Source organism: Perca fluviatilis, chromosome 12 (assembly GCF_010015445.1).
Source record: "Perca fluviatilis chromosome 12, GENO_Pfluv_1.0, whole genome shotgun sequence".
NCBI lineage: Eukaryota > Metazoa > Chordata > Actinopteri > Perciformes > Percidae > Perca > Perca fluviatilis.
In genome coordinates this window covers 35,340,979-35,358,478 of record NC_053123.1, presented here as the reverse complement: position 1 = coordinate 35,358,478, position 17,500 = coordinate 35,340,979, and the positions used below count along the sequence as shown (strand labels likewise).

At 45.4% G+C, this 17,500-nt stretch overlaps 1 protein-coding gene across 1 annotated transcript in view; it reads right to left on the bottom strand.

Moving 5' to 3' along the window:
• LOC120569477 (titin-like) overlaps window positions 1-17,500 on the bottom strand; it is a 123,873-nt gene that overhangs the window by 101,318 nt on the left and 5,055 nt on the right. Inside the window, 19 exon segments of the mRNA XM_039817336.1 lie at window positions 1,103-1,402; window positions 2,109-2,405; window positions 3,706-3,802; window positions 5,099-5,319; window positions 6,378-6,525; window positions 7,225-7,376; window positions 7,994-8,123; window positions 8,362-8,543; window positions 8,672-8,980; window positions 9,177-9,291; window positions 10,061-10,375; window positions 10,466-10,692; window positions 10,802-11,107; window positions 11,215-11,514; window positions 11,623-11,916; window positions 12,832-13,113; window positions 13,247-13,424; window positions 14,772-14,890; window positions 15,609-15,770. Coding sequence (XP_039673270.1) covers window positions 1,103-1,402; window positions 2,109-2,405; window positions 3,706-3,802; window positions 5,099-5,319; window positions 6,378-6,525; window positions 7,225-7,376; window positions 7,994-8,123; window positions 8,362-8,543; window positions 8,672-8,980; window positions 9,177-9,291; window positions 10,061-10,375; window positions 10,466-10,692; window positions 10,802-11,107; window positions 11,215-11,514; window positions 11,623-11,916; window positions 12,832-13,113; window positions 13,247-13,424; window positions 14,772-14,890; window positions 15,609-15,770 — 4,134 coding nt within the window.

Genomic DNA, 17,500 nt, shown 5'->3' with positions numbered 1-17,500 from the left:
AAAACATGACAAAAACCTTGATAAAATGGTCATTTTATGGTCAAAATCATTGAAAAATGTGACAAAAACGTCCAAAATGTAGAAAAATAGCAACAACAAATACTTGAAAATGTGCAACTTTCCCTCTTTATCGCTTAGCGACAGCGCCATGAAACCAGAAACACTGGCTGAGCTGCGTCTACCTCCCCAACCATGCTTTCATTTCATCTCAAAAGTCAAGCATCTTTCACTGTATTATATCATGTCTCATATAGTCTTCTCACTTACAGATTTGTCGACATAAAACCCCAAAAGTAAGTTAGCCATCAAGAAAACTAAGAGCCAAAAAAGGTCGAAAAAAGCGCCAAAAAGCAAAGCAAAAGTGACACAAATTTCAGAAAAAAGAGACAAAACAATGAAAAAGCATCAAAAACTAGGTTGGCCAAAATGTATTGTGAACCTAAATAGATATGCGGGCCTGATCAAAATAAGCCAGGGGCCAGATTTGGCCCTCGGGCCTTGTGTTTGACACGTGTTTTAGGCCGGTTACACACTGCCGGCGTGGCGTTTCTGCTGCGTGGCGGCTGCGTGGCGTTTTCTACGTCTTTCCACCCCAGAAAGGTGTCTGATGCGGCGCTGCTAGCCTCGTCTGGACTCATGGATGTTTCCCATAAACATAAATATATTCTGATCTGATTACAGCAGAGACAACATGGGCAGTATTGACGGTAAAATAGGCTCCAGAATATTTCCTTCTGGATTGACAGGTGACATATTAGAAAATACATTTTTTTTTAAATTCCATTCATATATATCTGTATTTATATCAAAACCTCGAGGCTTTCAAACATCAACATGTCATTTATTAATATGTATTTGTGTCTAAACGATATATAAACATCTTTTCCTGTTCTATTTTGTCTGGAAACGCTTCCAACACGCTGGCGTGTCTCGTGAAGAATAGGTCCTATTTCTAGCAAAAAGGTCCTATTGTCTGAGGCGCGGCTCGAGACGCGTCCCTGTTACCATGGGAGCCGAAATATAAGCGGACACGCCACGCAGCGGACACGCTCGCGCGACGCTTCCAGTGTGTAACCCGTCTTAGAGAGAGAAGCGGACTCACTGAAGAGGTTTCGGGCCTTCTCCGGCTCGCTGACCAGCGCAGGCCCGACTCCAAACTTGTTCTGGGCCATGACTCGGAACTCGTACTCGTGGTTCTCGGTGAGCCGGGTCACCACGTAGGCGCACTCCTTGGGGTCGTTGGAGACGTGGACCCAGGTCTTCCTGTTGTCCTCGCGCTTCTCTATCACGTAGTTGGTGATCCTGGATCCTCCGTCGTCTCTGGGAGGGCTCCAGGCCAGGCCGATCCTCTCCGCAAACACCTCGGTGAACTTCAGAGGGGCCATGGGGGGGCCAGGGGGGCCTGCAGGGGGGACGGAGGGAGAGAGGGAGGGAGGGAAGGAGGAAGAGAGGAAGAGAGGGAGGGAGGGAGAGAGAGGGAGGGAAGGGAGGAAAGTAGGAAGTGAAGGAGGGAGGGAGGTGAGGGAGGGAGAGAGAGAGGGAGGGAGAGAGGGAAGGAATGAGGTAGAGAGGGAGGGAGGAAAGGAGGAAAGGAGGGAGGGAGGGAGGGAGGGAGGGAGGGAGGGAGGGAGGGAGAGAGAGGGAGAGAGGGAGATGGAGGGAGGAAGGAGGGAAGGAGGGCAGGAGGGAGGGAGAGAGGGAGGGAGGGAGGGAGGATGGTGAAGAGAGGAAGGAAGGGAGAGAGGATGGTGAAGAGAGGGAGGAAGGAAGGGAGGAAAGAGAAGTGAAGGAGGGAGGAGGGAGGGAGGGAGAGAGAGAGGGAGGGAGAGAGGGAAGGAACGAGGGAGAGAGGGAGGGAGGAAGGGAGGAAAGGAGGAAAGGAGGGAGGGAGAGAGGGAGGGAGGAAAGGAGGAAAGGAGAGAGGGAGAGGTAGGGAGAGAGAGGTAGAGATGGAGGGAGGGAAGGAGGGAAAAAAAAAAAAAAAAAAATCACAACCTAACCTTCCTAACCTTGTGATTGGCCAGCCAGTGGTTCAGAGGGGCGGGGCTTTATTAGAACCAATCATATCAGCAGTAACGTGACCACGCGTTGACGCCAGCGTTCCTCACCGAGCACGGCGAGCTTCACGGTCTTGGTGGCGCTGCCCAGGCTGTTGGTGGCGGTCAGGCTGAAGAGGGCGCTGTCCAGCCGCGTCGCCTGCTGGATCAGCAGCGTGCACCTGTCGTGGGTCACCAGCTTGTTCATGTGGCGGTCGTACTGCACGGCGCTCTTCTCCTCCGGCTTGGCCAGGCTGGCTTTGTGCCAGACGAGAGACGGGAACGGACAGCCGCTCACCCTCGCCACGATGCTGACGTCACAGCCTTCCTCGCCCTCCATGGCCTCACGCAGCTCGATGGTGGGGGCGCCTGCAGACACACATCACATGTTTTAATACAGCAGCCTGCACACACGCACACACACGCACACGCATACACCACACACACACACACACACACACACACACACACACACACATACAACGTGTTTTATAAAGGACGGAGCATCAGCAAATGCTGAAGCTCCTTAAAGCTGCATTCAGGTGGCTAAATGACAAAAACCTTGAAAAAAAGGACGAAAAAATACAAAAACCTCAATGAAAACATGAAAAAAGTGACAAAAAATGATTAAAAAAAAACCTTGAAAAATAGGCGAAAAAAATTGAAAAAGTCAATGAAAACATGAAAAAGTGACAAAACATGACAAAAACATTTTAAAAAGGGCGAAAAAATACAAAAACGTCAATAACTATTTGAAAAAAGTGACAAAAAAATGACAAAAACATTTAAAAAAGTATCATAAAACTCTTTAACAAGCACGAAGAAACGCAAAAACCTTGAAAAATCAACAAATGAAAAAAATGATAAAAGAACGTTGAAAAAAAATTACAAAAATGACGGAAAAAGCTTCAAAAAACTTTGGAAAAGGCACAGGAAGAGAGAGGGAGGGAGGGAGGGAAGGAGGGAGGGAGAGAGAGATAGGGAGGGAAAGAGGGAGAGAGAGAGAGATTGGGCGGGACGGAAGGAGGGAGGGAAGGAGGGAGGGAGAGAGAGATAGGGAGGGAAAGAGGGAGAGAGAGAGAGATTGGGTGGGACGGAAGGAGGGAGGGAAGGAAGGAGGGAGAGAGGGAGAGAGAGGGAGGGAGGGAGGGAGGGAAGGAAGGGAAGGAAGGGAAGGAGGGAGAGAGAGATAGGGAGGGAAAAAGGGAGAGAGAGAGAGAGAGAGAGAGATTGGGCGGGATGGAAGGAGGGAGGGAAGGAAGGAGGGAAGGAGGGAGAGAGAGATAGGGAGGGAAGGCGCAGGAAAAGTGACCAAAATAATGGAAAAAAACGGACAAAATCATTGCAAAAAGTGACAAAAAACTTGAAAAAGAAATGACCAAAACGTCAGCAAATGCTCAAAAAACATCTGGAAAAGTGGCAAAAACATTTAACCCAGAAAAAGGAAAAGTTGCATGTTCCACGGGATGACAACACAAAAACCAAGATGGCGGTGACGGCCAAACTGCCAAACTGGAAGCTTCAACACAGCAGCCAACCGACCAATGAGGAACGTCCATTACCAAAACGCCACGTCCTGAAAGCTTACAGAGACGTCCTGTCCACAGCGGTCTGTAACACTGCCGGCTGACTGAGCGGCCTGTGATTGGCCGAAGCGACCGTTACTCACATGTCTGGTCCTTGATGACCAGGGGCCCCGCGGCGGCAGACGGGCGGCTGGGTCCCGCTGCGTTCACAGCCTTCACTCGGAACTCGTACTCTCCTCCCTGCAGACCGGCGACAAGCACAGTTAACAGGCGCTCCAACATCAGATACACAACGAAATGCTACACACTGTCTGCACAAGGTAGGTCCCTGCTCCATCTGGCTCTCAGCCAAGGCTGAGATCTTCAACAAGGGGGGGTCCGGGACCCCTAGGGCAGGGGTTCTCAAACCTTTCCACATCAAGGACCCCTAAACTGACCACAGACCCCCCATCTGATAAGACTTTGTCCCAGGGTCCTCTACCTGAGAGAATCTTTGCTTTCCAGTCCCTCCAGAAAAATGTGATTATGAGATTGCATAATTCAATGCATAATCAGCCAAAGTCTGCATATTTATGCGCATTTTTTCATATAAGCCGCACTTTCGCTGGATAAATTGCCTCAAAAACTCAAATTGTTCTGGAAGGACTGCCTTTTAGATGTTTTATTCCAGAAAGTGAAGGAAACCCAATGAGCACAATCTGTTATTGTGTTACTTATGGATGAAATTATCGTGAAAATAAATGATTCCCCTTTTGGTTTGGGGACCCCGTGGAACCCCCTTCAAGGACCCCACTTTGAGAACCATTGCTCTAGACCAGGGGTCTTCAACGTTTATTAAGCCAAGGACCCCTTAACTAAAAAAGTGACAAAACATGACAAAAACATTTTAAAAAAGGGTGAAAAAATACAAAAACGTCAATAAAAATTTGAAAAAAGTGACAAAAAAATGACAAAAACCTTGAAAAAAGGGCGAAAAAATACAAAAACGTCAATACAAATTTGAAAAAGTGATAAAAAAATGATAATTTAAAAAAAAAAAAAGTATCAAAAAACTCATTAACAAGCACGAAGAAACGCAAAAACCTTGAAAAATGTGATAAAAACATCCAAAATGTAGAAAAATAGCAACAACAAATGAAAAAAATGATGAAAGAACGTTAAAAAAAAATGGCTTTTAGATGTTGATATTGAAGGAAACCCATGAGCACAATCTGTCATTGTGTTACTTATGGATGAAAAAGAGACGGAGCAGGGACCCCCTACTTCATATATTGTATAAAATGAGGTTGCATATTAAAAGCCCCCAACGTCGTCTTCCAGGCAGCCTGGTAAAACACCGAGAAATCCAGAGCGAGCTGTGTGGAGCTGATAGTCTTAATTAGCTTTGTAGCAACTCATTTTGGCAACGGCTTGAATGTAACAGACGTTCATTCATATCCAAAAGTTACGCACTAAAGCTCTAAGGGGTCCTTGGCTTTAAACCAGCGCGCTGTGACAATAATCTGTAGTTGCGGCCCCTGAAGGACAAAGACGGACCTCTTTCAGATCCTCCACCACGAAGGTGAGTTCCTCCACGTCTCTCTTGTTGCACTGCTTCCACGTCTCCTTCTCTTTGCCGCTGGTGTCCCAGCTCAGGCGCTCGATGATGTAATGCTTCACCGGAGAGCCGCCGTTGTTCTTGGGAGGCTCCCAGCTCAGGGTGACGGTGGTCTTCGTCACCAGGTTCACCTTCACCTTGGTGGGGGGGTCGGGCGGGTCTGAGGAAAAGGAAGAATCACTCAATCAACATGTATTTATAGAGAGTGCTTTACCGCAACCAGCAGGTATCCAAAAATAATCTTTTAGAATAAAACAACATGAGTTAAAGATGCAGTAAGTAAGACTTATAAAACTATAAAAACTTTCTGTCATATCTGCTGAAACTGACCCTATGTTGAAATAAGTGACTAAAAAATGACTACAACCTTGAAAAAAGGGCGAAAGAAATACAAAAAAAGTCAATGAAAACATGGAAAAGTGTCCCTGACTGACCCTATGTTCCAGTAGAACTACATGAGGCAGGTCATTAAAATAATCATAATCCTCTGGCTCCACCTACAGCCTGGAGTATGATTTGGAAAAATCCACAGCTCCCTGTTCAGATGCACCAATCAGGGCCAGGGGGCGTGTCTAACTGTTCAGATGCACCAATCAGGGCCAGGGGGGGTGTCTAACTGCGTGTCAATCACTGCTCATGCACACGCATTCATTGAGTTTAGATTTAAAAAGAGCTACGTCTGTAATAGTGTGAACGTCAGGGGGTAACTTGCTCCAAAGTCTCGGGGCAGCAAATTGACGTAGGGACTATTAAAAGAAGTTGATTGGACGACCGTAATGACCTGTTGTGTCGCGAAGGGTTAAAATCGGCGTTTGGTGTTTTAAGCCCCCAACGTAGTCTTCCAGGCAGCGCTGCCTGGAAGGCATTAGGATTAGGCAATGGTTAGGGTTAGGATTAGGATCAAGGGGGTAATGTACGGCATCACGTTGTCCATTTATTTTACTGTCTATGATTAGGGTTAGGGGTTAGCTGCCTTGAAGTCGACGTTGGGGGCTTAAAACACCATCGAGCGTTAAAATCTCAGCAATTATGCCGGGCCAATGGTCTTAAAAAACAAACATTAAAATCTTTAATTCTGAAACGCACCGGGAGCCAGTGGACAGTGAAGAGAACGGGGGTAACGCGTGACCATCTAGAAGTATTTGTTAAAATGCCAGATTAGCATCAGAACAATTCAAGAGAATGTTTTGGCAGTGTGTGCTGTGTGTCTGTACTCACAGATGGGGTCTCTGGCCCGCACCGGGTCAGTGGTGATGGTGAACGGGCCGAATCCAAGCCTGTTCTCAGCTCGGACCCTGAAGTGATAGTCCTGACCCTCCAGCAGGCCCGTCACCACGTAGGCCTGGCTGGCGCAGGCTGCATTCACCTGTGAATCAACAGATCCATCAGTTAATCAAAGGCTAGTCTAAAGTCTACATCCACGACGTTCCACTGCCGGGATTAGTCCGTTGCCGCCGGAAAATCTGCCGGATGTCTGTCCCCTTCCTCTGTCTTTGTGTTGGCGTTCTAACCTCCGGTGGATTTGTGAGGACTGTGGTTACCTGCTCCTCAGATCTCTGCAGGGTAAATCCAGACAGCTAGCTAGACTATCTGTCCAATCTGAGTTTGCACGACTACTTTTGAACGTACACATGTTCCACCAAAACTAGTTCCTTCCCGAGGCTGTTTAATCATTGTGCATTTACGGAACGGTTTATAAGGCAGAATTTTAACTTTGAACTCTGAACTCAAATACATTTTTCACATGTGACCATAATCCTCTTCTGTGTGCATTACTTGGGACAATATTTGGCAAAGTTAGCATGAACCGAAGTCAAAACAGCCACAATTATGAGAGTAAGACCCTCAGACATTTTGTAAAATCATCTTGTATTCTCAGTTTTTGATGAAGCTAAGCTAATACAATCCTGGTACATGGGCATGCTTTCCCAACATTCAAAATCACCCTAAAACTCAACTTATTTGTACCAAAAGTAAAAAGATCTTCTAGAAAATGAGACATATTTAAAAAAAAAGGAACTGAAACAACATGGACGAATAGAGAAAAGGACTGAGCAGTGTTTACCTTTGTCCAGGCCTTGTCAATAAGACTTTTCTTCTCGATAAAGTAGCTCTTGATTCTCTCTCCTCCATCGCTGTCGGGGAGTTTCCAGATCAGCCTCATGGTGGACCGGGTGGTGTCGGTAACCTTTAGGTCCTTCGGGGCTCCGGGGACGTCTGCACCCAGGAGAATATTACAATCAGACAAGAACTAAACAGAGCCTGTCACATACAGAGACACTCTTCTTCTCCCTCAACGGGAAATACTTCAAGCTTCAAAAAGAAACTAAGAGAAGCCTGATATCTGTGTGTGAGGACTATGGTTAACTGCTCCTCAGATCTCTGCAGGGTAAATCCAGACAGCTAGCTAGACTATCTGTCTGTCTGTCTGTCTAACTGCTCCTCAGATCTCTGCAGGGTAAATCCAGACAGCTATCTAGACTATCTGTCCAATCTGAGTTTTCTGTTGCACGACTAAAACTACTTTTGAACGTACACGTTCCACCAAAACAAGTTCATTCCTGAGACTATTTAGCAGAGGCACCGTGGCATAGTCCGGAGCTTAGCTCCGCCCAAGACGATTGTGATTGGTTAAAAGAAATGCCACTAAACCAGAGCATGTTTTTCTCCCATCCAGGAATGCTGTGTGGACTAGCCATACCCTCCCTCCGCAGCGCTGTGGAGGAAGGTCTGGCAATGCGAATCTACTGGTCCCCTGACCTTTAACAAAATTCTGATTCGGACCTTTGAGTGATACGTTTGTACAGTATATACAGTACAGACGACATACATACCGAGGACAATGACTCTGACGTTGATGTGTTTCTGTCCGGACTTGTTCTTGGCGGTGATGGTGTAGCGTCCAGAGTGCGTCCTCAGACTGACGGGGACGGTCACAACGGACGTGGTGTCTGTGGACTGAATCTGAATACACAAAAAGGGTTTGAAAATTAAATTGAAAACCCAGAAAACATGAAAAAAAACTGACATATAGAAGATAGAAGATACATGTTCTATAAAACGTACAATTATAAATAAAAAAAACAGCAGTATTGTAATAACATTTTAGGTTTTTTCTTCGTATTGGTTGTTTTTCAGGGTATTCTGTATATACAATATTACAAACGCATTTGATGGCAAATCATCATGTTGCTGGTCTCACCTCGGAGTCCACAGGCAGCGTGTGCAGTTTGTTCTTCTTGTGAGACTTGGCTTTGCCAGTAAAGTCCCAGGTAACCTTGGGAACAGGGCGGCCCTTGATGGTTGCGGGGATCCTGATCGGATCTCCGGCACGGATGTACAAAAGGTCGTCCATCAGCACGTCGATGGAGATGGAAGGAGCAACTGTCGAGTGAGAAACACCAAGGTAGACGTCAGTGAAGGAGAAGAGATATACCCGGGAAAAAAAACCTTTGGATTATGATAAAAGTTATCAGATATTTCTGGCAGTGAGACTTTAAAGTTAAACATACATGCGATGTCCTCAACCAGAACCTCGCCGGTGCTGGGGCTGGGGTCGGACTCGCCGATGTCGTTGACAGCGATGACCCTGAAGCGGTAGCGTTTAAGAGCGCGGAGGCTGGGCATAGTGAACTCGGTGGTGGGGTTGAGGGAGTCGGCGTCGTTCACACTTATCCACTTTGTCGCGGCCTCGTCCTGGATCTGGATGATGTAGCCCTTGATGGGGCTTCCTCCGTCCCGCTCTGGCTCCTTCCAGGAAAGTGTGACACTGTGCTTGGTCTTATCAATCACCTCAGGAGCCCCGGGCATGCTCGGAGGAGCTGGAGTGGAGAGCAGCAGTTTGTAAGAATACAGTAGGATCCAGTTTGGGGAATCAAAATTCATCATTTACCAAAATGATCTGGTCAAAGGATTTTGATTAATCACATAGATTTCAGATATTTAAGTTTATTTTGATACGTAGGACTTATTCGTTATCCAACCCTTGAAAAGAAGCCTGTTGTTTTTTTTACTCACTGATGGGATCGACAGCGAAGGCAGAGTCGGACGGTCCGCTGAACGGTCCCATTCCTGCAGAATTGGTGGCAGCAACCCTGAACTCGTACTCTGTTCCTTCGAACAGACGAGTCACCTGGGAGAGGAAGAAGGATAAATGGCTTTAACAGAAACCTGTGGTAAGTCTAAATGGACTGTAACTTTTCTTTCTGAAAGTCTGCAAAGGAACTTCTTAAAGGTCTTTGACAAACCATTTTTAAGGTGAATAACGGAGTTTCCGAAATGATTGCAATGGAGTTTCTGAAGGTCTTTAACAGATTATATCTGAAGATCTGCAAAAGACCATCCTAAAGGTTTGCGATGGACCTTCCCAAAGGTTTGCAAGAGACCAGATCTTAAGGTCTACAAAGGTCTATCTTAAAGGATTTTGATGGACCATTCTATAGTTTTGCGATGGGTCTTCCCAAAGTCTACAACAGACCAGAGTGTAGGATCTACAAAGGACAATCTTAAGGTTTTTGATAGACCATTTTGAAGGTTTGTCACGGACCTTCCTAACGGTCTCAATGGGCCTATCTAAAGGTCTGTGATGAAGCAGGCTTCCTTAAGGACTCAGACATAGGATGTTCATTTCTTATAAAAGTTATTCTCAAATCTCTGTGATAGACCTTCATAAAAGTCAATGAGGAACTATCCCAAATGTCTACTGGCCTGTTTGGGTTTAACCTGAGATTCTATTTTGCAAGGTTTACAAAAGTTGGGTTCAAATGCAGATCCTACACTTGCCAGGTGAGCAGTTTCTTTAAGCAATGGACCCAGAACGGTAAACACTGAGGCAATGATTTACATTCAATGTAAAAAATGTAATTCTGTGCTTACACAGAAACAAAGTCCCATATGCTCACCTGGTAGTCCCAGCCTTTCATGCCCCTCTTGGTGACTGGCATCTTGTTGACTTTGGCCCAGTAGTCAGTGCCTTTCTCCCTCTTCTCCAGCCAGTAGCCGATAATCATAGAGCCGCCGGTGTCCCTGGGAGGCTCCCAGGTTATGGTCATGGAGGTCTTGGAGTACTCTGCGATCTTTGGTTTCTCTGGTGGGCCAGGAAGGCCGAATGGGTCTATAATCTTGACTTCCTCTGTTGTGCAGGGGTCAGATATACCGTAACGATTCTGGGCTTTGACCCGGAACCTGTAGGACTTGTTGGTCTCCAGTTCCCAAACCTGCAGAGGGAGGTGGTGTTCCCATTAGAGTCAAATAGGGCTTTAAAAGCCTATGACAACACTGTTATTTTTGTTATTATCAGGACATACCCCGAGTTTCCTCTCAATGACGATGTTGTTGACCTCCTCCCACTGTGGTCCAGGTGGAGCTTCCTGTCCCTCTTCCAGCTGCGGTTCCTCTTCCACTACTTTCATCTTCTCAACAATGTAGTTGGTCAGCTCGCTGCCACCAGTGCTCAGCGGTACTTCCCAATGGAGGTAGCAAGACTCCGCCCTGATGTTGGACACTGTCAAATTCCTGGGTGGAAGTGGTCGGTCTGAGAGGAGGGCAAATTACAGTTAAAAGTACACCCTATATTTTATTTATTTATATCACTAACAAAAGACACGGTGCATGTCTTTTGTTAGTGGCATGTTTTAACTCACCCAGCACCATGACATAGGTGGTGTGCTTGGCTGTGCCCATGTTGTTGGAGGCGGTCACGGTGTAGCTGCCGCGGTCCCTCCTGTTGGCTGCTGGGATGGACAACTTGGTCTTTGCGTTCAACCTGCCGGTCACCTCAGTCTCAATCAGCAGAGCCTCTGTGGGCTCGATCACCACGTCATTCTTGGTCCACTCGATGGTAGGGATGGGGAGGCCTATGATATCAGCAGGCATCTCAATGGGCTCACCCTTCTTCACGGTAATAGTGTCGCCCTTAAAGTGCTTCAGCATGTGCACTTCAGGAGACACTGAGAGGGACAAAATGGAAACAAAACAAGTCAGCACACAAAATCTGCCTCGGTCCCTTTCTTGAATATAAGAGTAGGGTTAAGTTTTAAAGACCATTCCGCCTTACCTTCGTCGTCTTGGATAATCACACTCAACGGGATGGATGGCTCGCTTACTCCAATCAGGTTGGCACACTTGATCCTGAACTCGTACATCCAGTCCTCTTCCAGGCCCTCTACAGTCATGGTCAAGTTGGGGCACATCTCCGTGTTGCATGGCTCAAATTCCTGCTTGTCTGCCCTCTTTTTCTCAACGGTGTAGCCGATGATAGGGCTGCCGCCGTCGTTACGAGGCGGCTTCCAGGTCAGTGTAAGGGAGTTCTTGGTGCGTTCGGTGTAGTGGAACTTCTCAGGGTATGACGGTGGGCCTGCAGAAACAGCAAATACATTAGTTTGTACTAAAACTCTACTTTTCTGCTCACAAGAGAGAATTTTAAGACAATTTCTGATCAAAATCAAGAGATTTTAGGACTCACCCTGTGGGTCAATAGCCTTGATGACGTCCATCTCTACGGGCGTGCCCAGGCCGTACTTGTTCTTGGCAATGACGCGGAAGATGTACTCCTGTCCCTCCACGATGCCCATGCACTCGCACTTGGAGGAGGTGGTTTCAACGGGCTGCCTCCATGCGACAGAATTGGGACTTCTGCGCTCCACGAGGAAGCCGGTCAGGTCGCTGCCTCCATCGTCTACCGGGTCGTCCCAGTTCAAGAAGATCATCTTGCGAGTGACGACGACGGGCTTCAGGTCCGTGACGGGTCCGGGGACATCTGAAGATAAAGCAATATTATCCTTCTGTGTCCATTTTTATTTCATAGCATCAATTAACTGTAAGGAAATTAAGTATCCCATGCTTACAAGAAGCAGAAGATACTTCTTGTTGAGCCCAAGATACTTTTCTCATGAGCACACAAACTTATCTAGTGCTAATGAGAAACCAATCTAAGGCTGGTTCAGGTACATTTTCCTGCTTTTTCAGGCAGATGAATACTAGCCTGGTGAGACCGTCCTGATCTGGCCAGCTCCAGTTTTCCACTCCCAGGTCAGTCTGGCATCTTGAGATAGAGAAAATTTGTAGCCGTTCGCCAAACGACCGACCAATCAGCGTTGGATTTGAGGCGGGTTTAGGTGGTGATAGACAGATGGTTTATCCAATCAGCTAACCAGGATTTTCAGACAGCGGTAGCCCTAATTCTGTTAGCCGCTCGCTAATGCTTTTTTCTCTTGGATCCTTCTTTTGGAATATGGACCGGGAACCTGAAATGGTGCCTTTTATTCCTAAATTCTGGTTACACAAACGGCAAATATGATGATAGACAGATGGTTTATCCAATCAGCTAACCAGTATTTTCGCCCCTTCCCAAAAGTTCTCCAACGGTAAGTTCCCAGATGGATATGCCGAGCAAATGCGAAGCGATCCATCTGGCGGAGTCAGGTTAAATGAATACCTCCTCCTCTGCAGCAATTTTGACCAGAGAAGAGTAGGCGCACCAATCTGAACCTATCTGAATAATATTGTACTGTGTACTGACCATATTTTAAAGTGCTGCCACATGACCACATGAATTTCCCCTTGCGGGATAATAAAGTTTACTTTGACTGTGAAAGTTTGTCCCTTTAGGGACTCTGTATTATTAACAGTTGAGTTGTATCATCAAGTCCTGCCTTCCTGGAGTTTCACTCACCTACAACGTCCACTCTGATGTTAGCGTGCTTTGTGCCGCTGGGGTTGCAAGCGGCGATGTGGTATTTGCCGCAGTCCTTCCTCTGCACGTTCTTGATGGAAACGACGCTGTCGTTGCCCTCGGTGAGGATCTCCACGCGGCTGTCAGGTTTGGCATCGTCCTTGGTCCAGGTGATGGTCGGGTAGGGTTTACCTGTGACTGTCGCAGGCAAATGGAGGTTCTCTCCGGCTCTGATGATCACGCCGTTCTTGACAGCCAGTTCCAGGTCAATCATCGGCTTCTCTGTGGAGGCCAACCGAGGAACGAAGACACAAACACACATAAAACAGCTATGAGATTTCCATCAACTCTGAATTAGACAACATTTAACCTAAAGAAATCTGAGTTTCAGTCTCTTGTTTTCTCTTCGGCTGACCTGCAGGATTCCTGACAAACACAGCCTCTGTGAATCCTGGCGTTCCCTCTCCGGCAGCGTTGCAGCCGATGACTCGGACTGAGTACTTGGCTCCCTCGCGGACCCCGTAGACAGTGAAGGACCGGGGCTTGCATAGACGCTCTGTGGCCCGGGACCAGTCCTTGGTACCAACCATGGCCTGAAGAACAACACAGACCTAACATTAGTCTGAGCCAAGCACGGTCACCCTTAGATTTAAGCCTTGACTTTGGAATGGCTAAAAGTGCCAGAGGATCTAAGGCTGCGACCTGGCTAATAAGGGGCCAACATCTCCGCTATGTAGTTAAGAGGCAGACCCATACGAGCTTTAGGCCCTGTTTACACGGACATGGTTATTTTTACAAACAGAGACATTTCCCTTCGTTAACACGCAAACAGAGAATTCGCCTCTGATACCCAGTCTTTCTAAAACCTCCGGCCAGAGTGGAGATTTTTGAGATCTTCGTTTGCACGTAAACTGAGACAAACGGAGGTTTAGGCAGCCGAGAGAGAGAGAGAGGAAGTGATTGGTTGCTGTTGTTGCTATTTTGGGGATTCTGATTGGCTAACGTGGGCTTGAGCTTCTCGTTACACCGCCACCTACAGGTCTGGCGTGCTCTTGACTGCATTAACGGCATATATACAGTACAGGCCAAAAGTTTGGACACACCTTCTCATTCAATGCGTTTCCTTTTTATTTTCATGACTATTTCCATTGTAGATTCTCACTGAAGGCATCAAAACTATGAATGAACACATATGGAATTATGTACTTAACAAAAAAGTGTGAAATAACTGAAAACATGTCTTATATTTTAGATTCTTCAAAGTAGCCACCCTTTGCTTTTTTTGATAACTCTGCAAACCCTTGGTGTTCTCTCAATGAGCTTCATGAGGTAGTCACCTGAAATGGTTTTACCTTCACAGGTGTGCTTTTCAGGGTTCATTAGTGGAATTATTTCCCTTATTAATAAAAAAGCAAAGGGTGGCTACTTTGAAGAATCTAAAATATAAGACATGTTTTCAGTTATTTCACACTTTTGTTAAGTACATAATTCCATATGTGTTCATTCATAGTTTTGATGCCTTCAGTGAGAATCAATAATGTAAATAGTCATGAAAATAAAGAAGAAGCATTGAGTGAGAAGGTATATATAAACTGCAGTACGTAATGTACAAGCTAACACTGTTCTGAAAACTGACAGCTGTGCACGATGTTTTTTTTCAGGTATATTTAAGAATTCAAATTCAAGAATTTACCTGACGAAGGTCTGAGACCAAAACGTTGTATTTTTTCTTAATAAATGATTGCTTGCGTAATTGGCAGTGTTTGGGATTTTCTTTAAAACATGTTTTGATCTGCTACTTTTGATCATATCCTACGCACCTGCCCGACAAAAGAGGTGTGCAAAAAAAGCTTTCCTACGTTAAAACGGAGAGGCTGAAATGTCCGTTGACGTAGTGTTAAATGTGAGGAGGGAGTTAGGGTGTTTGTTGGGGAGCTGACCTTTTCCACGTGGTATCCCAGGACCTCTGCTCCGCCGTTGTCGGCAGGCGGGTCCCACTCCACGTCGATGGAGTGGTCAGTGGTCGCCGCCACTCGGGCAACGGGAGGTCCCGGAGGTACTGCAGAGACACAAACACACACAGATTAGGGTCATGGTTATTACACTGTAGTGTAGTAGTAATATGTGTGTGTTTTTATGGTTGCACCATAGAGTAGCACTTTTAATTTTGTTGACAATGTAAGTATGTTAAGTAAATTCTGATTCTGATTCTCATAAGCAGTTTGGACCATACCTGTCAAGTTTTGGATTTGAAAATAAGGGAAAATAAAGTATTTCTAAATATATTATGTGTGTGTTTCTGTGTGTGTTTCTGTGTGTGTGTCTGTGCGTCTGTGTGTCTGTCTGTGTGTGTGTGTGTCTCAGTCTGTATGTGTGTGTGTGTGTGTGTGTGTGTGTGTGTGTGTGTGTGTGTGTGTGTGTCTGTGCGTCTGTTTGTGTGTGTGTGTGTGTGTCTGTGTGTCTCTGTCTGTCTGTGTGTCTGTCTGTGTGTGTGTGTGTTTGTGTGTGTGTGTGTGTGTGTCTGTCTGTCTGTGTGTGTCTCTGTCTGTCTGTGTGTCTGTCTGTGTGTGTCTGTGTGTGTGTGTGTCTGTCTGTCTGTCTGTCTGTCTGTCTGTCTGTGTCTGTCTGTCTGTCTGTCTGTCTGTCTGTCTGTCTGTCTGTCTGTCTGTCTGTCTGTCTGTCTGTCTGTGTGTGTGTGTGTGTGTGTGTGTGTGTGTGTGTGTGTGTGTGTGTGTGTGTGTGTGTGTGAACACAGAGTGTAGTTTACAGTAACGTACAGATGGGGGCCTGGGCAGTTTTGGGTTCTGAGGGGCCGCTGAACTTCCCGGGGCCGGCCTGGTTTTCAGCCGCCACCCTGAAGATGTAGGTCAGCCCATCGAGGAGACCCTCCACGTTCAGCTCGGTGTCAGGAACCAGGTCCCTGAAGACCAGGACAGAAGGGCACATTCAGCCAAACATCAGTCAATACCAGCACTGGAATGTAACTAAGTACATCTACTCCAGTACTGTACTTTAGTACCAGATGTTGAGGTACTTGTACTTTACTAGAGACTTTTCTTTTCATGTCACTTTCTACTTCTACTCCGCTACATTCATCTGTTCCAGCTTTAGTTACTAGTTACTTTAGTTACTCCGCTACATTCATCTGTTACTGCTTTAGTTACTAGTTACTTTAGTTACTCCGCTACATTCATCTGTTCCAGCTTTAGTTACTAGTTACTTTAGTTACTCCGCTACATTCATCTGTTACAGTTTTAGTTACTAGTTACTTTAGTTACTCCACTACATTCATCTGTTACAGCTTTAGTTACTAGTTACTTTAGTTACTCCGCTACATTCATCTGTTCCAGCTTTAGTTACTAGTTACTTTAGTTACTCCTACATTCATCTGTTCCAGCTTTACTTACTAGTTACTTTAGTTACTCCGCTACATTCATCTGTTCCAGCTTTAGTTACTAGTTACTTTAGTTACTCCGCTACATTCATCTGTTCCAGCTTTATTACTAGTTACTTTAGTTACTCCGCTACATAGAATCTGTTCCAGCTTTAGTTACTAGTTACTTTAGTTACTCCGCTACATTCATCTGTTCCAGCTTTAGTTACTAGTTACTTTAGTTCTCGCTACATTCATCTGTTCCAGCTTTAGTTACTAGTTACTTTAGTTACTCCCTACATTCATCTGTTTCAGTTTTAGTTACTAGTTACTTTAGTTACTCCGCTACATTCATCTGTTACAGCTTTAGTTACTAGTTACTTTAGTTACTCCGCTACATTCATCTGTTCCAGCTTTAGTTACTAGTTACTTTAGTTACTCCGCTACATTCATCTGTTCCAGCTTTACTTACTAGTTACTTTAGTTACTCCGCTACATTCATCTGTTCCAGCTTTAGTTACTAGTTACTTTAGTTACTCCGCTACATTCATCTGTTCCAGCTTTAGTTACTAGTTACTTTAGTTACTCCTAAATCTGTCCAGCTTTAGTTACTAGTTACTTTAGTTACTCCGCTACATTCATCTGTTCCAGCTTTAGTTACTAGTTACTTTAGTTACTCCGCACATTCATCTGTTCCAGCTTTAGTTACTAGTTACTTTAGTTACTCCGCTACATTCATCTGTTCCAGCTTTAGTTACTAGTTACGTAGTTACTCCGCTACATTCATCTGTTCCAGCTTTAGTTACTAGTTACTTTAGTTACTCGCTACATTCATCTGTTCCAGCTTTAGTTACTAGTTACTTTTAGTTACTTTCCGGCTACATTCATCTGTTCCAGCTTTAGTTACTAGTTACTTTAGTTACTAGTTACTTTAGTTACTCCACTACATTCATCTGTTACAGCTTTAGTTACTAGTTACTTTAGTTACTAGTTACTTTAGTTACTCCACTACATTCATCTGTTCCAGCTTTAGTTACTAGTTACTTTAGTTACTCCACTACATTCATCTGTTACAGCTTTAGTTACTAGTTACTTTAGTTACTCCACTACATTCATCTGTTCCAGCTTTAGTTACTAGTTACTTTAGTTACTCCGCTACATTCATCGTTTCCAGCTTTAGTTACTAGTTACTTTAGTTACTAGTTACAATTACTCCACTACATTCATCTGTTACAGCTTTAGTTACTAGTTACTTTAGTTACTAGTTACTTTAGTTACTCCACACTTCATCTGTTC